At 46.1% G+C, this 25,462-nt stretch overlaps 3 protein-coding genes and 1 long non-coding RNA gene across 7 annotated transcripts; 2 read left to right on the plus strand and 2 right to left on the minus strand.

Annotated features, from left to right (window-relative positions):
- The first annotated feature begins 79 nt into the window (after positions 1 to 79).
- On the plus strand, positions 80 to 3,730 carry cnot9 (CCR4-NOT transcription complex subunit 9). The gene is made up of 8 exons (XM_019872786.1): positions 80 to 406; positions 1,219 to 1,404; positions 1,486 to 1,601; positions 2,109 to 2,218; positions 2,283 to 2,392; positions 2,730 to 2,828; positions 2,901 to 2,992; positions 3,361 to 3,730. The coding sequence occupies exons 1-8, from the start codon at positions 389 to 391 to the stop codon at positions 3,527 to 3,529; spliced, it is 900 nt and encodes a 299-aa protein (XP_019728345.1). The 5' UTR covers positions 80 to 388; the 3' UTR covers positions 3,530 to 3,730.
- On the minus strand, positions 3,681 to 4,396 carry LOC109517574 (uncharacterized). The gene is made up of 2 exons (XR_002168575.1): positions 4,224 to 4,396; positions 3,681 to 3,739 (listed from the first exon to the last, which is right to left on the minus strand). It is a non-coding gene; the product is annotated as an uncharacterized LOC109517574 (long non-coding RNA).
- A 1,120-nt stretch (positions 4,397 to 5,516) lies between these two features.
- LOC109517558 (1-phosphatidylinositol 4,5-bisphosphate phosphodiesterase delta-4) lies at positions 5,517 to 13,324 on the plus strand. Of its 3 annotated transcripts, XM_019872779.1 has the most exons (16): positions 5,517 to 5,809; positions 7,191 to 7,239; positions 7,488 to 7,543; positions 7,621 to 7,779; positions 8,796 to 9,024; positions 9,259 to 9,388; positions 9,453 to 9,684; positions 9,932 to 10,133; positions 10,298 to 10,442; positions 10,536 to 10,691; positions 11,403 to 11,700; positions 11,780 to 11,896; positions 11,988 to 12,166; positions 12,436 to 12,568; positions 12,655 to 12,804; positions 12,887 to 13,324. In XM_019872779.1, the coding sequence occupies exons 3-16, from the start codon at positions 7,525 to 7,527 to the stop codon at positions 12,976 to 12,978; spliced, it is 2,241 nt and encodes a 746-aa protein (XP_019728338.1). In that variant the 5' UTR covers positions 5,517 to 5,809; positions 7,191 to 7,239; positions 7,488 to 7,524; the 3' UTR covers positions 12,979 to 13,324. The 3 variants fall into 3 exon arrangements, with proteins under 3 accessions (XP_019728338.1, XP_019728336.1, XP_019728335.1); XM_019872777.1 differs by lacking the exon at positions 7,191 to 7,239; XM_019872776.1 differs by lacking the exons at positions 5,517 to 5,809; positions 7,191 to 7,239; positions 7,488 to 7,543 and having other exon boundaries at positions 7,599 to 7,779.
- Positions 13,325 to 14,082: 758 nt separating this feature from the next.
- On the minus strand, positions 14,083 to 25,126 carry znf142 (zinc finger protein 142). Of its 2 annotated transcripts, none has more exons than XM_019872773.1 (9): positions 24,847 to 25,126; positions 24,414 to 24,587; positions 24,220 to 24,331; positions 23,663 to 23,935; positions 22,619 to 23,443; positions 21,803 to 21,980; positions 15,415 to 17,860; positions 15,126 to 15,231; positions 14,083 to 14,778 (listed from the first exon to the last, which is right to left on the minus strand). In XM_019872773.1, the coding sequence occupies exons 2-9, from the start codon at positions 24,585 to 24,587 to the stop codon at positions 14,267 to 14,269; spliced, it is 4,626 nt and encodes a 1,541-aa protein (XP_019728332.1). In that variant the 5' UTR covers positions 24,847 to 25,126; the 3' UTR covers positions 14,083 to 14,266. The 2 variants fall into 2 exon arrangements, with proteins under 2 accessions (XP_019728332.1, XP_019728333.1); XM_019872774.1 differs by lacking the exon at positions 24,847 to 25,126 and adding an exon at positions 24,679 to 24,839.
- Between the last annotated feature and the right edge of the window lie 336 nt (positions 25,127 to 25,462).

A 25,462-nucleotide genomic window follows, 5' to 3' on the forward strand; every position in this document is an offset into this window, starting at 1 on the left:
CCCGGAAATGACGCGCGGGATCAGGACTCGGGTAAGTTACGTCGAATCTCACGATATCTCATCAACTAGGGTCTTGCAGAACTCGAAAGTGGAGTCCGCGTTAGTTTTTTTTTTAATTTAGCGACGATAACGCAAATTTGAAAGTATTGTTGGTGTTTGCGGTGTGCGCAAACCAGGACGCGTGTGGCGATTAATTCTTTTGGTTACGCCAGGTTGAGCTGTTTGTAATGTAGTTTCAACACTCCGCTTCAGCGTATGAAGACATGACTTGCTAGCGGCTAGCGTTAGCGCTAACAGTTTCTTCAACTTGAACTGCACTCGCCATTGAAATTTACGGTTTTTTTTCTTTTTAATTTTTTTTTTTACTCTTCTTAGTAAAATTCTGAGAATGCTGGCCACGGGAGCCGTAAGTACTTTCGACCTAGTATTGATCATCTGTGAAGTGCAAAATGAATGTCCCCCATTTTTCTACCAACCAGACAATCACTCACCATGGCGTCACGGACGAAAGTTCAGGCAAAATCTGTCACCTAAGAGTTGTATTTTCCAAGCATTCCTGATCCAATGCAAATACATTGCATCGGATACCGATTGATTTACACAGGACCATCATTACCAGACATATATTGTCAAGACGCTTCCAACTGGTACACGGTGTCATTTTCCTGTGACAAATATTTAGTAAGTTGTGACTCTTTAAAAACGGTGAAAAGGCACCGATTTCTGGCCAACGTCTCAAGATTTTAGGCGTGACCTTTATGATAGCATCAAGCTTCCATAAGCTTAACCAGACAACGACATGTAATCCCTTCAAAAACAAATGGAAGTGGCCATCAAAGTTGGTTGCGAGTTGGAAGTGTCCTGAACCCGACGTCATAACAGTGCATGTTATTCCTTTGTGTTACCAAACAATCACAATCAAGGGCACTGTGCAGTTATGTTGATATTTAACTCATTGTTTTGGTTAGCTTTTGGTGTTTTCTTTGCGGGGGGAGGGGGGATTGTCATCAAAGTTCAGTTTCACATAAATGCATAGTGTACCTGACACGTAATATATTTAAACAAACAAAAGAAGTGGAGCAAAAACGAAACTATTTTCAGCCCTCTTTTTTTCCTCACAATGGATATATATTTTAGGGTGGATGGTTGGAGTGGTGTTTCATAACCTCTCTTACACGAGGAAGGGCTCATTCTTGGCATCCTCTGGCCTTTTGACAGGCTGTCACCAACGTCACTGCCTTGGCTCAGGTAGACCGGGAGAAGATTTACCAGTGGATCAATGAGTTGTCCAGCCCAGAAACCAGAGAGAACGCCTTGCTGGAGCTCAGTAAGAAACGGGAATCTGTGCCCGACCTGGCACCCATGCTCTGGCACTCGTGTGGCACCATCGCCGCCCTTTTGCAGGTATCCGTCTAGCAATGTGTCACTGATCAGGGTCACCGATGTAGGTTTGTTTATTCGCGTACGTTTCTTGCCCTGTATTAGGAAATTGTGAACATCTACCCCTCGATAAACCCGCCCACGCTGACGGCTCACCAGTCCAACAGGGTGTGCAACGCCTTAGCGCTTCTTCAGTGTGTCGCCTCACACCCGGAAACGAGGTAAATCTTGGAATCACTGCCTTCATGAATTCTTGCGACAAATTCGGGATGGGATGAAAGGAGAGAAAATGACTCTGGTTTAAAACACAATGCAATCGAACATAGAATGAAACTTGCAGCCATGCTTACAGTTTACCATCATTTCCATACTACAAACCGTACCTGATTAAATGCCGCATAAAAATTAATTTGTCGGAGGAATACGGTATTTAAACTTTTTTTTAATCTGGTGCAGTACATTTTTTGAAGTACTGTTCAGTTGTATCTAACTTTAAAGTATAGTACATTACATTTACTAGAATTTTTTGGAGCTATTAACATTTACTTAAGCACACTTTCTGTGAAATGGTGCCCAATATCTTCACGAAATTATTGATATTATTAATATATAACAAAATCAGAAAGATCTTTTCCTAAATGTAAAGCAGTGTTGTCTTGATAAAATACTGTGACTACAACATGCAAGAAATAATTGTAATGCCTTTGCTTATTGTCGTCCCCCTCTAGGTCGGCCTTTCTCGCAGCTCACATCCCCCTTTTCCTTTATCCCTTTCTGCACACTGTCAGCAAAACACGCCCGTTTGAGTACCTGCGACTTACCAGCCTGGGGGTCATAGGTACGTGCATTTTCTTTTCTGTCGGCGGGGTACGTCCTAAGCGGCCTCTTTGTCGTCACCACAGGCGCTCTGGTCAAAACGGATGAGCAGGAAGTGATCAACTTCCTCCTCACGACTGAAATCATTCCGCTGTGTCTCCGCATCATGGAATCTGGAAGCGAACTCTCCAAGACGGTAATGAACTTTTGTGACGACGTGCACAGCTGCGCTTATGCTGGGTTTTACCAAACAATATTCGCGATTCTGAAAACGTGTCCGAGAGGAACTGGGGATCTTGACGCGCACAGCTGCGCTTATGCTGGGTTTTCCGCAAGACAAGTCATTTGTCAAAGTGGGCGACGTGGTGGGAAATGTAATTTGAAGTACCAAACAATAGTCCCGATTCTGAAAACGTGTCCGAGAGGAACTGGGGATCGTTCTTCATTGATGAAGAAAAGCTCTATTGTCTCCTTGCACGTCTTTCGTGGCTCGGATCTTATCTGGTCTCTAAGGTGGCCATTTTGTCGGCTAGGTTGCCACTTTCATCCTGCAGAAGATCCTGTTGGACGACACGGGGCTGGCCTACATCTGCCAGACGTACGAGCGCTTCTCCCATGTGGCCATGATCCTCGTGAGTGACACAGCCGACCGTCTGAAGCTCGCCGTCCACGGCGCGTGACAATGTCGCCCGTTGTGTCCGCAGGGGAAGATGGTGTTGCAGTTGTCTAAAGAGCCTTCGGCGCGTCTGCTGAAGCACGTGGTTCGATGCTACCTCCGCCTCTCGGATAATCTCCGGTACGTAGCGCTTTGCTTTCATGTGACTCAGAGGGCTCGTTCGTTCTGACATTGCAACATAACTGGGGGGGGGGGGACCAGATTTCAAGATGATTAACTTGACTGTTATGCTGAGGGTCCAATTGACCCATTCAAAACATCTAAGGGTTTTTCACATCTTTTTTTAAATCAAATGTAGAGCAAGCCATTTCTTATCTTTTAGATCCACATGTCCAGTCTTTTGGTGTAGCGATGACACGCTCAATCACCTGTTTGAAGTCCAATCGTGCCTGAGTTTGACTGTCTAGCCTTTGAAATTGACTTGTTACCTGCCAGTAGGAGGGGCCATCGCATCACTGAAACAATGTCACCATTTTTTGTGCATTCAGAGCCCGAGAAGCTCTGCGGCAGTGTCTGCCCGACCAGCTGAAGGACAGCACCTTTGCGCAGGTGCTGAAGGACGACACCACCACCAAGCGTTGGCTGGGCCAGTTGGTGAAGAACCTCCAGGAGGGCCAGGTGACCGACGCCCGGGGCATCCCTTTGGCCCCGCAGTGATGCCGCGAGAGTTGCTTGTACTTTGGCCAAACGTGGTGCTAGGACAGTCTGCGTAGGGAAGGGCTGCATTACAGTCCATTCCGATTTGATTTCCTTCTGGAGTTTTGCTTCCGGTAGCGGAGTCGTCATCTCCACTGTCACAATTTTTTTTCCCGAGATGGACGATTTACATCCACTGATCAAATGCCCCCGCTATGGGGACCGTGACGGCTTGCCAACCCTGAAAATATGAGTATAATTGACCGCTATTGAAAATGAATTTGGGGGGGGGGGGTGTCTTTTTTTTCCACCCCCTCAAACAATTCAAAAAGTGTTGTTAAACCTTTTCTATGTATATTGGGATGGAGGGGGGTGCTGAACCATCACCGTGTGTTGTGTGTGTGTGTTAAATGCACCAAATTGTGGCTGCAATTCCCTGGCCATGACAAAAAACAATCTTGACCAGGGAATTGGTATACCGTCGGCAATTCCCAATTTACACCCATCATATGTGTATAATGTGCGCATGAAATACTCATTTGTGGCCGCAAAATTGGTATGACATGGACTCTTAAGTACAAATTGGTCATTCCATGGACGACTTGGACGCCTCGGTAAGCGAATGAAGCTCATTTTGTTTGCGGCTATTAGCATTTTTCATGCAGGGTGTGGCAACAATTGTAACCAGCCTCCCGGCATGTCCTGCCTGGGCCACCATACGTATCGGTGGATATGTCGTTTACAGTTGGCAGTTTTGTCCATCTCACTTTTGGGAGTCTTGACATATTTTACGGTTGAATGATCAAAAGGTGACTTAAGTTTTGTACTACATTATGTTGAAAGCTGTAAATACTGTACCTTCAGTGCTGTTGTAAATAGCAAATGGCAACATTTGGCTAAAACGTAGCACATTAATGACTGCCAGCCCTTCCGGAATGTTTTTGGCTAATTTTTTTTCCTCCGGCAATTTTCACTATGTAACACACTTAAAAAGTTTCGGATTGTTCTTTTTGGATGAATAAAACATTTGAAACCTCTGAGCTCGTCTTTTTTAGACTGACACGGGCAGAGCGTGGCGTCGAAATGTGATGAACACGATTTGCCATGAAAACGGGGGCTCTGATTGCTGCTCACATCTCAAATCACCCTTTATGCAATTAAAAAGTTGACATTTCGGGTGGATATAACGGGGCCCAACAGAAACTAAGAGCAAGTCCACTGCATTAGCAGACCATGCTACCTGATAGCTTCCATTATCCTGTGAGATGCATTTGTGTGCTCTCGATGCAAGCTGTTTCTAAGTGGGTCTGCTGCATTCTTGCCAAATTCACTTTTACAAGCAGAGGCCATACAGCAAGTCAATATTGGAGTGCATTAGCCAGATTGGACCGAGGAGCCCACATTTAATGGCGTCCATAAATATATTTACAGATGAGCACGCTGGACAACTGCTAAGCATGTCTGCCTCATAGTACAGAGGCCGTGGGTTTGATTCTGTGCCCGAGCCTTAAATGTGTATATATACACATTTACTCATCTAAATTAAAATTAACACTTGATCGGTCTGTACGGAATGCATGTGCATGTATGCATTACACAAGTTTCACTTTTGAATAGTATTACTGAAATAAATCAACTTTTTCATGATATTCAAATTTTTTGGCAAGCGCCGATGTGTGTGTGTGTGTGTGTGTGTGTGCGCGTGTATAGATCCAGTATCTACACACACACACACACACACACACACACACACACACACACACACACACACACACACACATTTAGTCTGATCTGCTTAATTGCACAGTTGATGGGTGGGCATGCACTCCAGAGACCCAACTACCGGTAATTGTATACTCGGAATTAAAAAAAATATAGGTCCAATTTTCCTTCATATATCCTCTTTGACTTGTGGTCTTCATCGACAACATTTGGCACATGATGGCCTCGGTGGTGGTGGGGGGGATGCAGCAAAAGAAAAGCAGGCTGTAGCGGGAGTGGCCCAAAAGGAAGGAAGGCTCAAGAAGAGGAGGAGGAGGAGGAGGAGGAGCAGCACAGTCACGGTCTGTGTCCGACAGATTTCTCCTCGGACACTCCCAGTACTTAAATGCTCCCTGGCCCTTCCAAGCGTCTGGATCCAAACATCCAAGCAACATGTCATCCCTGGACAATCTCTCAGGCTGCCTACAATGCATCACGCCTACCGCATCCCCCCAGGAAACGAGGCTGTTAGCGGGGGAGCCACTTTAAGTCGACCGCATCCGGACGTCTGACTCGTCGCCAGGGAGACTTGCACTTTTGGTAAATAAAGCTATTCTTAGTATCTCAATAATACAAGCTTGCTTTTGTGTCTACGGTGTATATATTTATAATTTTTTTTTTTTTTGGGGGGGCTAAGATGATGTCACGTATTTATAGTGTGTCTGGTTCTAATTTACAGTCTGCAGCAATAACATCGGTTCGTCATGGGCGAGCATTCCCTTTTTACGTGTATGAGGCCATTCCAGCCTTCGGTTAATGTTTCTGAGTCTTGTGTAAATTGTAACATGTTTGTTCTAGCGAGGGGGAAGCGAGGATCCTACCTTTTAACCCTCATGTTAAATTTGTGAACAACCATCATTTTCACAGTCAAACTGACCCGAGCATGTCTCACCAAGTGTCAGAAATGTCACCCCCCTCACAAAAAAAAAAATCCCAAGGAACAATTTGCATCACACTAACCAGTGAGTCGCTGATTAACCGTCTGTTTCCATTTAGTTTCTCAGGAACGAGACGTTTCTTTAATGATCTAGAAGAATCAGAAATAACACAAATCTGAATAAACATGGTTTACAGTATATTGTATGATGAACTCAATGAGACAAGAAACAAGACGTTTCTGTTCCCGGCTGAGTCGTTAATTCCCTAATTCTGTTTGGCCAGACATCAAGGTGACTTTGCACGTGTGGCCAGTGAACTTCCCCGAGAGCTTCGGATTCGAAATGACTCATCTCACCCCGTGGGAGCTGTGTTACAAAACACACTTCACTCCGACGGGCCCCTAAAATAAAAAGTGCACACTTGTGACCTTATTTTACAGTTCAGAGGAGGAGCCTTGTGAATGGTGGACTTTCCGGAAAACATCGGCATGACATCAACGTAATCCAGTTGTGTTTGCAGAAAGTGACTGAGTCTTGTGAAAAAAAAAAAATCATAAAAAAATCACCTCTTTACTGTCCTGCCATATTGCGGGTCACATTGACCCATTCGCACGAGATGTCTTTTTTATGCGATGAAATGCACAGTGAAATAATGTCTTTGCCAATTAACAATCCGAGAGACAATATTTATCGCTATCTGTATGTTTGTGACATTTTAATAAGGTGAGACATATTCAATGTATTTTGGTATCTCGATCACATGGCCAGATTGAAACAAAAAAAAGATAACAGACCGAATGAAAACAATATTCCTTATTTTTGATATTTCAGCCTTCATCAAGAAACCAGAGGGACCCCAAATCTAAATACAGTTGCTTGATACGTGATCAAGCAAAGAAACAAAGAAATAAAAACAATGTGTGATGGAACCTTTGACTGATCAAAACATGCGACTGACTCAGGGACGTGACTCCTGTTCCCGAGGGTCAAACTTGAAGCGTGGGAGCGCTTTTAAAGGCAAAGCTAAATCTGTGTTGTTTCAGGACACAGCTGAAAGGATACGATATCTCACGCGTGCAAACTCAGGATCAGGTGAAAACAACCCATCGTCTTTCCGAAGCTTATCGGCCACATTTTGCAGTCAACAGACGCAGACAGGGGGGAGGAAGTGACTTTTGGATTTACTTTCCTTGATAAGCAAGCACCGTGCACTCGAAATGCTTCACTAAAGCCTCCCGTCGCATTCATTTCTCAGGAACACCAACAAATGGTTTTTGTAGTATGGTGGTCCAGATTTTCAAACAACTGGAATCCAAAAACGAACATCTGCTTTGTTTTAGGAGCATCTTTCCATTGGCATGATTACGGGCTAACAAAATGGACTCTCCGGGTTCACGTGAGTACATGCGAATGATTCATATGACGCCAAACGTTTTTTTTCCTTCCTTGTTATGACGACGTCTTGGCCTCCAGTTTTTCAGGATGACCCTGACATCAAGGTGATGACGGCCGGGTCCACTTTGAGAAAGGTCAAGTCCCGCTTGTGGAAAAAGCAAAGGCATTTCCGACTCCTGGAGGACGGGCTGAGTATTTGGTACAAGTCCAGATGGCTGGGAAAAGGCCACTCCACCTGTACGTTCCCAACAACCCCCGAAAGTCACTCAGTTACGAAATACCTCTGCTTAATTATAATTGAAAACTTTCCCTCATGGCTCTGTGGTTTTCATGTTAGTTACACCATGCCTGAAAATTCACCAGCTTTTGCAAACACATCACCTAATAAAAAAAAAATATATATATATTTCAGTGGTCTCAAATACAACCCCCTAAACTTACTTTGTAGTGCCCGCTGGAAAGTTTTTTTTGGGGGGGAAGAAAAACACCCGAATCACCAGTTTCACCGATGGAGACGAAACTGCGTGGACATGTTCGACAACACAGGAAAAAGTTTTGAGAAGCCCCAACTGAAAGCGACAATGAGGTGCGCTAAACGGACTACGCAAGCGCAAAGCTCCTGTCTGCATGCTGGGTGTCACATTGGACTTTTCTTTTTTTTAAACTCACGCTTCTGCCTTCTTCTGTGAGATGCACTCATGGCCATCAACAAGGCACTCGAAAGCCACCACAACAGCCCTAAGTCCACACGCCGGCTGTCAAAAACAAAACTAATATTTGAAACATTTTACTCATTGCTTGCTCATCCACCTTTCTCTGTGTCAAGTGCACACTCTCACGGCTGACAACGAGGCACTTGTCAGTGCCAATGCCCACCGATTTCCCCAAGCTAAGATTCATTTGCAAGGTGTAAGCATAGCTAGCTAACTAGCTCAGTGCATGCCGCAATTGCACCGGACAACTGCTGATGCGAATGAAGGCGCTCAAGTTCGTACATAGTCAAGGAGTGGGAAATCCTGCCGGACCCCGAAATGCATCACGCGGCGTTGTTTCAGTTATGCTCCCAAAATTGGGAAAACCAAAATGGTTAAAAACCGTTACGTCCACAGTTCAGCACCTACATAGCTACATTGTACAATTGTTGTTGCATTTCGAAAAATCTCTTGATGAATATTGCTGTCATTTGCATACCTGGTGAAAGTCTCCAAATTGGTCATGAATGAAATCCTCCCCGCCCTCTGATTTTGCCCCAGTTTCAGTGATCGAGGTGGAGGCGGTGCGCGAGGGCCACCAATCAGAGGTCTTGCAGAGCATCACGGATGAGTTCCCGGCCGACCTCTGTTTCACCTTGGTGTTTCATGGTCGTCAAGGCAACCTAGACCTCGTGGCCGAGTCCCCAGAGGAGGCTCGGGCTTGGATCCGGGGATTGCGCAAGCTCATTCACAGGGCTCAAACCATGGATGAGAAGCAAAGACTGGACCAGTATCCTTAACCTTGTGACATAGACAGTCCAGGCATCCATTTTCTCCAGGGCATGTTCTTTAAAACACAGCAGATTATGGGCAAAACGTATATGACAGCGAATGAGTTAAAATGGTAGGACATATTTTATTACAAGTCATTTTGTGGAGCTTGCGGGACTCGAACAGCTATTTCAATGACATGAATCCCAACTCGTCTGAGTGCCGATCCGAGTTTCCCTGAGCATCCTCTCAGGTGGGTCCGAGACTGGTTTCACAAGGCCGACAAAAACAAAGATGGGAAAATGAACTTCAAAGAAGTGCGGAAGCTCTTGAAGATGATGAACGTGGAGATGAATGAGGAACGTGCTCTCCATCTCTTCACGGTACGACTTGGAAAGTTGTCGGTCCTCAAAGAAAAGTATCGGCCATCTTCCGTTTGTTTTCCAGATGGCAGACCGATCGCAGAGCGGCTCACTGGAACTCGAGCAGTTTGTCCTCTTCTACAAGATGCTGACCCAGAGAGATGAGGTGTGGCGAGTGTTCCAGGACTACTCTGGAGACGGGGAGACGTTAATGCTGGAAGAGCTGGAGAACTTCCTGAGCGTAGAGCAGCAGGAGGGAGAAGGCAGCGCTCGACATGCCAGGGAGCTGATGGAGCGCCAGGAACCATCAGGAACAGGTCAGTTGAAGTGGCGCACTTGAATGTTTATTCGACACGACTTTTTTTGTCGTTTCACGACGGCCGCTCCGTCATACTACCAGATAAATATCGCTCTTTGCGTTGGACCGGGCGAGATCACACACGACGAATCGGTTAGCATCCAGACCCAATCGTCCATTTTAGGATTTTGGGAATGTTTTTTTTTTTCAGGGTATCACTTGCTTGGAAGCGGTCAATTTGTCAATTCTGATCTGTCTTTGTGCAGCCAAGAAGCAAGGCACCATGTCCCTCGACGGCTTCCAGATGTACTTGTGCTCTCCGGAGGGTTCCATATTCAAACCCGACCGTCTGGGTCTCTACCAGGATATGAGCCAGCCGCTTAGCCACTATTTCATTTCCTCCTCGCACAACACCTACCTGATGGAGGACCAGCTTCGAGGCCAGAGCAGCCTTGAGGCCTACATCCAGTAAGATCTGCTGCTCATACCGCAAACAAACACAAAAAAAATGACTTAACCCCATGACGTACAGGGGTGCCTTGACTTACAAATTGGATTTTTTGAGTGACCACGCTGGGAACTCGAAACACTCAAATGATCCAAACTTTTTTTCAAATGTCTGCGCAACAAAGAGCTCTTAAGAGAGGCTGTCGCTGCGTGGAGGTGGACTGCTGGGATGGCAGCGATGGGGAGCCAGTGGTTTATCATGGCCACACTCTCACCTCCAAGATCCTCTTCAAGGACATCATTGCAACACTGAAAGAATATGCCTTCGTGGTGGGTAGTAGCACTTATTATGTATGAAAAAAAAACAATCAATACGAGAGTTCAGTATTGTATACGACGTGCAGCTCTGCCTTTTCTTGATAGACATCCGACTTCCCGGTCATCTTGTCCCTTGAGAATCATTGCGGCGTGGAGCAGCAGACGGTCATGGCCGGGCATCTGAGCAAGATCTTGGGCGATACGCTGCTAAGGAACATTTTGGACGGACGCACCAACCCTCAGTTTCTTCCCTCACCACAGGTCAGTCCAATCACAGATATTGGAATTGTCAGCCAGCAGCGCCACCTGGAAAGCTTGAAAGAAGTTCGCCCCCGACACCAATTTCATTCATAAGCATGAAATTGGGTTTAGCTTCATGATAGAACTCATGAAAAAGGCTCGGGAAACGATGTCTGAAATTGAACAGGAAGTCAGCCGTTCACCAACTGACAGGAAATTGTGCGGATGTGTCTCTCATGATTTCAAACACGGAAAAGGCCTCAAGGAATCCATGCCTGATATCGAACAAGATGTCGGCCATTTTGGGCAGATTCCAGGCCTCGTACTTAGTTGAAGTAAGAAATATATCAGCGGCCCCATGCAATCAGTTTGACCGATCAACACGTAACTGAATGGACATGTAGCATTACCGGATGGATGACAAGAGTCTCAAAGAAATGGAATCAGGAAGTCAGAGAATTTGCTTCAAAGCGTTCATTTTCCATGGCTCTTATTTTTGATAAACTCCGACAAGGGAATTCACCCCACCGAATGAAAAGCAAGTCTCCTTGACAGAGGGGTGATGCTAAAATTTGAAGCTTATCAGGAAATCGCTGGAGAGCGGCACCCAAGTTTGATAATTTAAAGAGTCATCATGAATTAGCATCTGCAGTGCACAAAGTGTCCTCAAGAGAGCACTCAAATCTTTTCACCTGTCCTGCACTAATGGTAATGTCCTGTCAACACATGAAGGAGCTTAAAGGAAAGGTTTTGCTGAAAGCCAAGAAAATTGGCGGCGCGGAGGGGTCCCCGGACGGAACGCTGACAGACGACAATAGCGACGAGGAGGAGATGGCCAACGGTGAAGCGCTACACGCCGAGAGTTTGAACCAACACGAGAAGTCCAAACTCTCGCGCGAGCTATCCGATCTGGTGGTTTACTGCAAAAGTGTCCACTTCCGCGGCTTTAAAAGCAGCCCTTTACACGCCAAATACAACGAGATGTCCTCATTTGCCGAGTCCAAGGCCAAGAGGCTCGCTAAGGAAGCAGGTAAGAGAAGACCATGAATCAGTCGTGAAACCGAAGTCAACGTGTACACTCAATCAATGTGCGCTACACTTTTCTACAGGAGCAGACTTTGTGCGGCATAATGTCAAGCAGCTAAGCAGGATTTACCCGAGTGGCCTCAGGACCGACTCCTCAAACTACAACCCTCAGGAATTGTGGAATGTGGGGTGCCAGATAGGTGAGGAGCAAATCTTCGGTTCCAATTGCGCTCATCCAAACCGGGTGGACGAATTCCTTGAATGACATCAAATTTGACTCTTTCCTCCAAGTGGCCCTAAACTTCCAGACAGCGGGTCTGGAGATGGATCTCAACGACGGGTTGTTCGCACAGAACCATCGCTCCGGTTACGTACTCAAGCCCAACTTCTTGAGAGACAACCACACAACGTTCAACCCGGAGAAACCCCAAGAGCAGCCGGGCTACAAACCCATGCGCTTCTCCATCCAGGTGAACGCATCTTCTCAAACGACCAAAAACAGAAGCACCTCGACCACTGACTCTCTTTAATTACGAGAGGTCCTCCATTGACAACATTATCGCGTTCCTACAATGGCGTAATCGGAATTTGCACATGAAACTCAGTGACGCTACTACAGTACTTAAGTGGTAATGACAGTAAATATCAAATTACCATTCCATTTGCCGGCATTTCCTGTACTGTAGTTCAAAATTAATACTCAACGATTTGAATTTTTATGAACTGCATTGTCATTCAGGTGATAAGTGGGCAGCAGCTACCAAAGGTGAACCAGAAAGAGGCCTCTATTGTAGACCCCTTGGTCCGAGTCGAGGTGTACGGAGTGCCACAGGACCAGGCTAAGGAGGAGACCAGTCACATCAACAACAATGGTATGAATAGGCGGTTTGAATGGATGGTTTCGTTTTTATTCAGACCATGAAAGAGGGGGAAAAAAAAACATTTGTTCTTCATGCAGGCTTTAACCCTGTGTGGAATCAGACGTTGAATTTTGTCATCCACACTCCCGATCTGGCCTTGATTCGCTTTGTGGTGGAAGATTACGACAAGACCTCCAAAAACGACTTCATCGGACAGTACACGCTGCCGTTTACGTGCATCCAACCGGGTGAGCAGCGAGTGACATTTCTTTGGAAAAAATGGTAAATCCCCAGCATGACATTTAACGCAAAGCCTCATTTCTGTTGCAGGATACCGTCACATTCATCTGCTCTCAAAAGACGGAACGGCCATCCCTCCCGCATCACTGTTTGTTCATATCACTATCTCGAAATTCACATGAATGGCTGAACCGCCCCGTTTCCGTTCAGTTCCCAGGACCAGCAATAACGGTCCTGGGTTAATCCCCCGCAAAGGGCTTGTTCAATTGTCAGAAGTTTAAAAAAATCCCAACAAACATTGTTTATACCTCATGATTAATTCTATGACTAAACATTCCACCCACACGCACACACACACACAGACACACACACACAAGTATATCAAGAAAGAGACTGACTTTCTAACCTATAAACTTGCAAGCTTGCATGAGTGGGTTTGATTTAGTTTATGCACACACAGCTTGTGCAGAATTTTGGTCTATGCAAACATTGTATGCATCAAAAATAAATGTCAGTATGGTTTTATGATGATGTGCTGCTCATTCATTCACTGTAAAAATAGATATTCTTTTCAGTGACAACTGACTTTTTTTTAAGGATATATTCAACCCTTTTGTGTTGTTGCGGGTCAAATGGACCTGTGTTTACTATAAAAACAAACAAACAAACAAACAAAAATGCAAATTGCTCTGCTCGCCTAGTTCTTCTCTATATTTTTTATTACGTATTAAAATATGTCCCCCGTTTTGTGACGACGTGATTAGCTTGATTGCTGTATATTATAAAAGGAGACGGGAACTAGCCAAGCAGAATATTTGTTCTTTCAGTTTTACAAATTCTAACCTGGGCTAAATACCCCCCCACGACATGACAGGAGCTTTAAGATGAATTGGTAGACCCCAAAGTGTCAAATTTTTTTGACTGCAACGTCATCAATTATGAACATTCGATGGACTTGAACTCACAGTCTGTCCGCTGCTCATCGTTTCTTGATCTTGCTCCTCCTCTGTTCCCCTACCGGTCAGCGTTCCTTGCATGGCCTCCTTCAGGGTGAGGCCACCGGTGTCCAAGTCCCTCACCACCCCCTGCTCGACAGGCATCCCCGGGTGGTGCCTCTGCAAATGTTTGACCACCTGAAACTTTTGCTTGGCCCGATATGAACAGTGACAACAGCCAAACGGCAGCTGCTCGGTGTGCGTCAGGAAGTGATGCCTGAGACCGGCGGGCCAGCGGAAAGCCTTGTGGCACACGCCGCAGGCGTACGGTCGCTGGTCACCGTGCGTTTTGTGACGACGTGATTAGCTTGATTGCTGTATATTATAAAAGGAGACGGGAACTAGCCAAGCAGAATATTTGTTCTTTCAGTTTTACAAATTCTAACCTGGGCTAAATACCCCCCCACGACATGACAGGAGCTTTAAGATGAATTGGTAGACCCCAAAGTGTCAAATTTTTTTGACTGCAACGTCATCAATTATGAACATTCGATGGACTTGAACTCACAGTCTGTCCGCTGCTCATCGTTTCTTGATCTTGCTCCTCCTCTGTTCCCCTACCGGTCAGCGTTCCTTGCATGGCCTCCTTCAGGGTGAGGCCACCGGTGTCCAAGTCCCTCACCACCCCCTGCTCGACAGGCATCCCCGGGTGGTGCCTCTGCAAATGTTTGACCACCTGAAACTTTTGCTTGGCCCGATATGAACAGTGACAACAGCCAAACGGCAGCTGCTCGGTGTGCGTCAGGAAGTGATGCCTGAGACCGGCGGGCCAGCGGAAAGCCTTGTGGCACACGCCGCAGGCGTACGGTCGCTGGTCACCGTGTTGCCGCTGGTGGGTCTTCAGAATGAAGCTGGTCTTGAAGGCTTTGCCGCATTTCTCGCAGACGAAGGCCCGTACATCGCAGTGCCGGGTGGTCCGGTGGGCACGGAGGGCGTCCGCTCGGTTGGTGCGGTAGTCGCACTGGTCGCAGCCGTACGGCTTCTCCCCTACACCCAAATGAGACTTTTGTTTTGGATGTATTTCACATTTGCTTATCCAGCTAAGACAACTGAGAACACATTCTCATTTGCCAGACCAGCCTGGCAGCAGAGAGCATAATGGAAGCAAACACATTCTCAGGGCATTGAATCGATAGCCACTGGACTATTGTGGTTGTCTTATTCGGGGTAGACAACTTAGTCTTGACCGAACCCACTCAGACCATTTGACTTTTTTTTTTTTTTTTAGCTCAATATTGAATTGCTACTTCCTCGTAACCCAAGTATTTTTTAGACAGGTAGCTGTACTTCTATTTAAGTTCGGTGTGAACACTTTTGCCACTTCTGGATCTCACCTGTATGCTTGGTCATGTGGTACTTCAGCTGAGTGGCCCACTTGCATTTGTAGCCGCAGTCAGGACAAAGGTACTTTTTTTCTTCTCGGTGGACCCTCATATGAAGCTTGAGGAAGGCACAATTATACGGAGAGAAATAGCTGAGAACATTTGCATCGTGCTTCTAAAGTTTTTTTTTACATTCAATCCTATTCTTAATCTTTTTCCTAGGTTTTACATGACAGAAGGGCTTGAAAAATTGGCCTTTTCGTTGCAATTTTTATTCCACCCAATCCAACTTTGAGCTTACCTTCAGCCTGGAGGGATCGACGCAGGCATAGCTACAATGCTCACACCTGTATGGCTTCTCCCCCGTATGTATGCGAACATGCCAGGTGATCTTCTGCTTGTTGCCCGTCGAGTACTTGCAATCCATGCACTTGTACATGCGCTTGCCTCCATGGGAACGCAGGTGCTGTTCCAACACCAGTGGGTGCCGACAAGCAAACGCGCAGCTTCCGCAGCGCAGTGGTTTGTCTGAGGGCGACCCTTCCTCGTGCTCATCCAGAAGGTGCTGTGCAAGGAGCCGCTTGGTTTTGCCGGCAAAGGAACAGAGGTGACAGTGGTGGGCCAGGTGGGTTTTAAGATGAGCCTCAACATTGTCTTTGGTTCCGAATGACTCCCGGTGCTCGCTGTGTTGATGGCTCCTCAATGCGGCCTTGCTGCCGCAAGCGTAGTTGCACCGCAGGCAGGGGAAATGTTCCCGCTGCCGGTGCGCTCGTATGCGGTGGTTCCTCAGAGCAGCTTCCGAACTGAAGTGAGCCTCGCAATCGGTGCAGTCATGATTTAAGTCCCCCGTGTGACACCTGCGAGTGTGCCGCCTCAAGTCATCCGCCGTGTAGCCGCCGTAGTCACAAAACGAGCACGGCAGAGTGGGTCGCCTGTCGTGGACACGTATCTTGTGCTGGCGAAGCTTGTTGGCCGCCCCGAATGTCTTGTCGCAGACATCGCAGGCGTGGCGTCCGCTTCCCGTGTGAAGGGACCGATGCTCTTCCAAACGGTAGCGCCTGGTGGTGGCGAAAGGACAGTAAGGGCAAGTATGAGGGGATGAAGTACCCGTTTGCTTTCGTGCCTTGTGTCCTTCTTGATCGAGGGAAGAGTTCTGGTGTAAATGCTTTGGCTCAACAGCACAGCTGGAACTCTGGACTACCTTGGGCTCTTCCTGGAGGGCCAAAGCATTTCCCAGTCCGCCTTCAGGCACACCGGAAGAATCTTTCTCAGGCCCCTCCTCAATAGGTTGTTTTTCTTTGCCTGACACACCGACGCTTCGGCTGCATTTTCCTCTTTTTCGGCAAATGGAAACGTGTCGATTAAACGTTGCCAGCTTGACCGATGAATAGGTGCAAAAGTTGCACGTGAATTTCCTGGAATGTGCTGCGTTCCTACGTACCGAAACGTCTCCATGCTGACTTAGATAACGCTCTGGATCACCGGATGTCAAGACGCTCAGAACAGAGACATGATCATCGACTTCTGCTGAAATCCTCTGTTGTTGAGAGAGAGCCTGAGCTCCTCTTAGTTTTTCAGAAGTGTCCTGATTGGCAGTACAGTTGTCTTCTCTTTGTGCGGCTCTTTTGCCAACCAACGTCTGTGGGCACTTCTTGGCAAGGTGCCCATCGAGGCCCCGTCTCTGTTTGAACTGGGCACCACAGGCCAGGCACTTGTGATTCCGCTGTCGACCACGACACAAAGACCGATGGTGGCGCTGAAGAGTCTTCCCATTCTTGGTGACATAAGAGCACTGGTCACAGCGATAAACATCTTGAGTTGTCACTGCCAGCATCTGGACTCTGCCGTCGAGAACCAGAGCTTCATTTGGATTGGAAAGGCGATCGTGTTCCAAAACTAGATTTTTCTCTGGCGGTGATTCAGGAGTTTCATTCTCAGATTCATAGGAACATTTTTCACTCTCATAATGAACAGTCTTTTTCTCAACTTCTGCTGGGTTTGTCGTAGCCAAATCTGTGTTCGTGGACATAATGTGACAGTTTGCATCCTCCTTTGGCAACAGAAATGTCTCACATTCGGGGGTCAAAGTTGTTAAAACAAGAGTGCAGTATTCTGGACCGGCATCAGGTGGAGGACTTTGCGATATTCCTTCAGTGGTCCCCTCCTTTCGCGGGACATCATCAGCATCCAGTAGCGGAACAGCTGTTGAGCGAACTTCAGCAGCCTGGCCGGCAAACGGATCTCGTGTAGCCTTGAAATCAGACGCCTTTGTCAGAATGGCTTCTTTGGTGGACACGGCGGATATTTCTTGAGCAATCTGTGAGTCCTCGAGCATGCTGTTTGAGGGTCTCTCCCTCTCTTTTGCCGCATAATTCTCCAGCCAGACTTTGTCACCGGGCACGTAACCATGAGCTTTTCTCTTGTGCAGGAAGAGGCTGATGCTACTGTACGAAGAATAGGGACAGAGAGCGCAGCGGTATTGTTTCAGTCTGGTGTGTTTACAGTTCTCGTGGTTTTGAAGGGCTTGCAGGAAACGTGTCGTGTATGTGCAGTATTTGCACTGGTGCACAGATGCTTGCTGTCCCTCTCCCGAATGTTTGACTAACATGTGCTTACGAAGCTCACATTTGCGTCTGCAGGCATAGGCACAGAGCTCGCACATGAGCAATTTGGCCTGATGTCGTAGTTTGTGGCTGTTGAGCTGGTCCATGCGGTGACAACGATAAGGGCATTGATCACACTCATACCTACAAGAAGAATGAGGTGCGTTAGGCTGTGTACATTTTATACTAATATTCTGCTTGTCGTTCAGAGAAGGATCAGGAGAGTAGATGGACTTGATTACCTCCACGGAATGAACTTTGAGGTTAATTCACTTTTGTCACATGTCATTCGGCTCCTTCGTTTTTGGTATGTCATCTCGGGAGTTTAAACAGTTTACACTCCCTTCCAAAAGTATTGGAAGAGTGAGGCCAATTCCCTTATTTTTTTGCTGTAAGTTGAAAACAAAGATGAATATGAGACATGGGCTCATCCGTTCAACATTTATTTGCAGGTATTTACGTCTTGATTGGAGACACAATTTGAAAGACATCAATTCATAGAAATGAACAACATGACAGTGAAAACGATTGAATGTTTGGCTGTAAATCCTTGGCACAGAATAACTCCCTTAAGTCTGTGACCAAATGACATCACCAAACAACTCGTTGGTGAAAAATTCCCAGACTATCAGTGCAGGGGGTTACTCCTTTCAATCGTATCTCGAGCAGGTAAAATGCATCCTCTGTAGGGGTTTGCTTCTGAAGACTGACTTGACTCCTATCTTGTTTTGGCACAGCCTTTGTGGTTCTCTTTCTGCATGATGAAGGATCCCCCAATTAATTTGGTTACATCTTTCCCGCAAACTGGCAGACAAAATATTTGTGTAGAGTTCTGACTTCATTTGGGTGGGTTCAAACGACAAGATGCTTCAAATTTGTGTATCCGATCCAGACGTAAATACAAGTCCCCGACAAGAGAAAGTCGACGCCAACCCAAAAAAATGCATTCCTCCCTCCTCCTACGGTTTAACCCAGAAATTATCCTTCCATACTCTTTAAACCTATTCTTGATACAAAGTGATAAAGAATATATTTGTATGAGTACGAAGAGGTCAAATTTGTGCTAAAAAAAAAAAAAAAAAATCGTGTAGATCACGCTCGCAGGGAGTACAATGTGTAGAATGGTTAGTTCCAAGCAGAAGCGCTAAAAAGAACGTGTACTGTATATGTCCTATCCTGGTTTATGTGTACACTACATAAATTTGTGCTAAAAAAAAAAAAAAATCGTGTAGATCACGCTCACAGGGAGTACAATGTGTAGAATGGTTAGTTCCAAGCAGAAGCCGTAAAAAGAACGTGTACTGTATATGTCCTATCCTGGTTTATGTGTACACTACATTTAAATATATACAAATACAAAAGTAAACGTATTATTAATGTATGTACATCCGATAACTAATTTTAAAATCAGTGCACTTACCAGTAAAGAAATGAAACTTGAGTGAAGAGAATATTGTTGAACAAATCAGCTGTGCAGTACGATGAAAATGAGGACGACAATTTGTATCGTACTGCACCGAAGAGCAAGAGCAATTACAGCTCTTCATAGGATGCCTCTTCCTCAGGCGCTTCGGATGGGAGGAGGGCAAGGAGTTCCTGATAGTCGGGCGCTTCTTCTGAAGACGCTGACGTTGGCTTGTCTTGAGTTACGGTGAATTTCTCGCGCTGTTTCTTCATGGTGGTGAGCAGGGTCCTGTATGTTTGCATTGCACTGTCAATAGCACTCTTGAATTGCAACGCCCGAACCATATTAGGATCCCATGCGTCCACCATCCCCTGGAGGTCCTTTGCAGTTTTTACCATCACGGACAGCCTTTCAAGCGACAAGCCTTCAACTTCGTCCTCCTCCTGCGATGTATCAGCTTCTTGCTCTGCCTCCTCACCGGCTTGTTTTGGGAGATGCGCCGAGTCATCGTCAGTCATTGGGTTAGAGTGCGTCTCGAGGAGGTCATTCAAATCGTCGGGGGTCATGTTGCGGAAACCTTCCCCGCCCACCAGCTCTGCCAGCTTGACTGCCTTATCCACTGCCAAACGTTGAACTTCGTCCGTAGAGGATCCCTCCACCTCAGGGACGCATTCCGGCCACAGCTTCTTCCAACACGCGCTCACAGTTCCTGGCTTTAACTCCTGGAGACATATTTGAATGACTTGGAGAGCCGTTGCGATGTTGAAATTTTTCCACAGCTCCCCAACAGAAACATTCTCTTCGGTATCCCTGGCGTTGACGAGTTGCTGCATGACGTTTCGCGCGTAGAGAGCCTTGAATATCCAAATGAGGCCTTGATCCAAAGGCTGAATGTTTGCTGGCAAGATCTCAATCCGCACACCCTCGTAAGACAAATTCAGTGGGAGGCTGCTCACGTTATCCATCATCAGGCAAATGTTGAAGTCCAATCCCTTTTCTGATAGGTACGACTTAGCCTGAGGGAGGAAACTTTCATGGAACCACTCGGCTACAAGGGGTTTCGTCAGAGACACCTTTGAATTATGCATCCAGAAGACAGGCAACAGGTTTTTGTCCTTGCTCTTCAGGGACCGAGGGTTCGCAGATTTGTAGATTAATGCCGGTTTCATCAGGAAGCCGGCCGCATTGCAACACATAATCAGCACCACGCGGTCGTTCTGCCCTTTGAACTCAGGGGCTCTGGCTTCCTCCTTCAAAAGCATCCTGGTTGGGATCTTCTTCCAGAACAAGCCAGTCTCGTTCATATTGAAGACTTGCTCCGGCTTGTAGCCTTTCTCTTCGATGAGTGCCTTGAAGGTCTCTGGGTACTTCCTGGCCGCTTCCACGTCTGCCGATGCAGATTCCCAATGTGGCGACACGCTCTTCAGCTGGTATCTCTTCCGAAAGCGGTCGAACCAGCCCTTGCTTGCAAGAAATTCGATGGGTTCTTCCGAGGAGGTCGACGGTCCCGGTTGGGGGTTGGTGCCGTTGTCTTCTTTGCCACGATGAGCACTTCCATCGGCCAGTTCCTGGTAAAGTTGTCTGGCCTTCTCCATCATGGCGTTGGTGTTCAAAGGAATGTTCTTCTCCCTGCATTCGGTTATCCACCGAACCAAGGAAGACTCCATCCTCACTATGTACTTATTACGCGTATTGACCACCCTCTTCAAGGTTTGCGAGCCATTAATGGCAACCGTACTTCGGATGTTGGCTTCCTCCTTCTTGATGGAGCGAATCGTCGACTCGTTCAATCCATAACAGCGTGCAACTGCAGAAAATGTCTTCCCGTCACGGAGCAAATTGAGGATCTTGACTTTCTCGTAGAGGGGCATGACCTTCCTCTTGCGTTTAAGCTTTGGGCCAAAATAGACCAAAGGTGCAGAAAGTTTGGGCGACATCTTAGGGCTTGAAAATAAAGCGCAAAAAACAAAAACAAAAAAAAAAAAACACTTCACTAATACAACCATGACCTGCAAGAATGCAAAAATAAAGGAATTGACTTCACTGTTATGATTCTTTTGGGCGGGAGTGTGTCTCGTGTGTACAGGCGGTCCTCAGGTGAGAGCAGTGCTCGCTTGCAACGTTTTGACGTGACATTTGACACGCAATGAATGTTTGCGCTGACAAGTAGGAATACGTTATCATGCATCACAAGAAGGCACGCTTGGTTCGCGCCGAACCTATTTTACTCTATTTTTCATCAAATGGTTTTTATAATGACCGCCTGGTACTAATTCAGCGTAGGTTAATGACAGACCGAAATACAAGTTACAGTTACATCACATCAGCTGTCGAACAGGACTTTCTCATGAATGAAGGATGCCCGTCATTGTAATTGTCAGGATCCTCTTTCATCAAAAAACAATTTGAGGCCTGCATAACTAGTTAACTCTTTTTGGATACTGAGATCCGAGATAATGGTTCTACATCTCGGTGGAGCTCTGTGCCCTCCGAGTGCCTGACCATACATGCACTTCACTCGGGCGGTGGCTTATTTGAACCTTCCTCGTACCTCAAATTTGGTCTCGCATCACAAGACAAAAAAAAAAAAAAAAAAAAAAAAAAAAAGGTGTATTTGGTAGGGTACAGCTAATTAGCTTGCAGCGTACAGAAAGAAGAACACGACAACAGCGAGACGCTACCTGAGGTCTCCTGCATGCTTCCTCATGTGGATGTTCAGACAGTGCTTCCATTTAGTGACGTATCCACATTCCTCACATATGAAGTTCCTGTCGTCCGAGTGTGTGAGCATATGCTTGGAGAGGTATGACTCGTCTCTGCACCGGAAGTCGCACAATTGACACTTGTGGGGCTTCTCACCTTGAAAGACAAAGAAAATGAGGACAGGCCTTTCAAACACACAACACTGCCTGCACAGAGTTAGTCTACACTTCCAAGCAGGTATAACGCTCATTTTTACAGGGTGAAAGTCTGGAGATTGACTTGGCCAGTCCAAAGCCCTCCACCTCCAGCATCAGGAAGGATCCCACAATCTACAACCAAAACAATGCAGCTACATTTCAAACGCACAACGGCCTTTTTCGGTTGTTGTTCGTTTTGGGAGGTTACACCCTTCAGTCTTTAGTAAGTAAAATGCATTCTCTTAAGTGTTTAAGTCTGTAGATTTACTTGGTCTGTCTGAAACCCTTGTGCCACTGATGAACTCCTTTTTACACCCTGGAGTGGTTGTCAGTCAATCGCAGGGCACATTTAGACAAATTCAATGGGCAGTTTAGAGCCTTCAATGAAGCTAACGTGCCTGATTTTGGAATATGGGAAGAAACTGGAGTATTGAGCGAAAACCAACGCAGGCAAAGAGAGTAGATGAAAACTCCACACCAGAAGGCGATAGCAGAGACATGAACCCGGGACACCTCAATTGACAGTCTGACATGTTAGCCACTAGGCACAAATCCCTACTGGGGGGGAAGAAGAAAAAAAAAGTCACCAATCCTCACCACTATGCGTCAGCATGTGTCGATTCAAGGCTCTCTTGTGTGATGTCACGTAGCTACACTGTGAGCACCGGTGGATCTTCTCATTGGCGTGCAAGTGTCCAATGTGTCGTTTGAATTGCACCGGGTTGAATGTCGAAAAGTCACAAAAGTCGCAGCAGAGTTTCTCACTGCCTGCGTGGCCCTGCCGTTGATGCCGCAGGAAGGCGGCCTTGTTGGAACACGAGAAATCACACTGTGAGCAGTGGTAAGCGAGGTGAGTCTTGAAGTGAGTTTCCATGTGGTTCTCACTGGGAAAGACGGCAACGCAGGCGTGATGGGGACACCCTACCGCCGTGATCCCGTGCTCCTCCGCCGAGTGTCGCATGTGAGCCCTGCGCAGATGACTCCGGAAAGGACAACCATCGTGAAAGCACGCCACCGCCGTTTTGGGTGCTCGGGCGTGCTCAGTCTTCATGTGAGCCTTCAGCGTCCCGCTCTGGCCAAAGCTTTGACCACAAGTGGGACACGGATAGCGGTGGTGTGTTGCGTCCTCTTCCATTTCGTCCGCGTGGACGGTGATGAGATGGCGGCGGATGGCGTTTGGCTCCACGGCGGAGTAGTCGCATAAATGACAATGGTGGGCTTTTTCGCCCGCCTCGCGGAGCTGGTGCACGCGCAGTTTGCTCCGGCTGGTGAAGAAGCGCTCGCAGGTGGGACACTGCAGACCTGGGTCAGGATAATGCAAATGCAGGTGTTCTTGGAGATGGGAGCGCATCTTGAAACAGCGCCGACACTCGGGGCAAATGTGAGTGTCATACATGTGCTCTGCTTCCTCTGCAATGCACTCTAAAAAGAACAATAAATAAGAAAAAAAAGTTGCTTCAACAATCCTTGTTTAATTGCTCACTAGTTACATCATTGCCTCTCCTATCGTCTTTGTTTCTTACCAACAATGATAATACTGGATGTCAATGTGAGGTGTTTTTTACGAGCGCAGTGTACTTTCGGTGACAAAATGCCTTATCTCTCCTTGAACAACCCTTGAGAACCTCTGCATGAGCATACCTTTCGTTTGCAATACTGAGTCCTTTGCCTCTAGTTTTCTCTGTTTTTTTACAATATGACCTTTGTCATCGACATCGTTTTCTTCATCGTTGTTGTCTTCTACATCTTCCTTGTTTTCCCCTTCATCGTCTTCTACGACGACTTCCACTTCTGCTTCTGCTTCATCCCCATCTGATGTAGCTGATGACACGCAAGCCAGGTTTGATTGTGTTTTTCTTTTGGGCCTTCCGGGGGAGTCCTGAGGTTGGAGGTTTGCATTTGTACATTTACGACCTGTGAACAAAAAGGCAAAGACAACGACCCATTCAATAGGAATTTAAAACTTTGTCATACATGGCGAACATAAACCAACACCCACCTTTTGGGCAAACAAACAAACAAACAAACAAAAAAATACCATCTGGAAAATATTGAGCATTTTTTTACAACTGATTTGTACCGTCACATGGATGGTGGAAAGGTTTTTCACTGAATTATCTTGTCTTTTTTTTGTATATCACAAAAACTTTGAACAGGCTTTATGAGACTTTTTATGTCAACTGTAAGTTTGTACTTACTTTTGAAGCTGCGTAAACGTCTCTCTGAGAAGTTCCAAGTGGGTTGGCCACCATCTGCAACATTCTGATCGCTTGTTTTACATTTGCCAAGACCCGTCATCATCAACAGTTCCTGAAACACAAATCAACAAAGTGTTGTTTTGCTATGAGCAAAAACAGGGACAAAACAATATGAAAAGTTTCAAGTGACGTACGTTATGGGCCATCCTTATTTCCGTCTCCTTCTTCTTTATGTACCGGACTGTACTCTCGTTCAAGTCATAATGACGGGCAACTTCGGCACAACTTTTCCCACCTTCGAGCATATCCAGGAGGTTGATCTTCTCGTGGTGCAGCAGAGCTCTTTTCAGGCGGCGAATGGGCGGCATCTTTGGGTGTCACAGAAACAACACAAAACGTGGATACACACGAAGAGCCCCCCGGCTAACAGTCGTATGTTATCTAGAAACGTGAACTCACGAATTGGTGGGGGTTTGATGAAAACCCTTTTTTTTTTTATTATTGTGGCTGCTTCATGCAGTAGGTCGCAACTGCGTAATAGTTTTTTTTTTAACGGACTATAGTTGTTGTATAACAGGAAACCCGACTCACACGAAACGTAAAAAATATTTAGGCGACGTTACTTACTCTGTACAATAACTTGACTCGAACGTCGGCTTTAGCGTTGCTTAAGTATTAGCTTCTTGTGATTTGAGGACAGCGAAATGTTGCTACTTTTTCGCATTGTAAAAAGGGTTACCACATTCAGCGCTAAATGTACTCATTATATTAAAATATGGTGTTTCGCAATGAATTTAAATGACATGCGAGAGTTAATTAGAATAGCTTCGAGATCAAGTAGAACATAACGGAGATACCCTGTCGGAAGATAGTGTAACGAACACCGGAAATACTGAGCGTAATCTAACATTTTTACCCATCGATACATGAAAATCAATTAAACATTTTTAATTCAAAGAGTTTAAAAATAGAGAAATTTTAGTCTGACTCAAAAAAAAAAAAGAGAAATAATTACTGTGAATTAAAAGCGGAAATAGCAACTCGACAAATTCGGAACCTAAATTGTACGGAGCAGTTGACCAGTCGGAAGATTGTGTAAGAAACACCAAAAATTATTTATTTACTTATTTATAAAATCATTTATTTGCCCTTAGGCGCCCAGGAAAGACATATTAATTGGAAAATGCAGAGCGTACAAAAATAAAGCATCCGCCTCACAAATGGGTTTATAACTCAGAAATAA

Source organism: Hippocampus comes, unplaced genomic scaffold (assembly GCF_001891065.2).
Source record: "Hippocampus comes isolate QL1 unplaced genomic scaffold, H_comes_QL1_v1.1 scaffold242, whole genome shotgun sequence".
Classification (NCBI taxonomy): domain Eukaryota; kingdom Metazoa; phylum Chordata; class Actinopteri; order Syngnathiformes; family Syngnathidae; genus Hippocampus; species Hippocampus comes.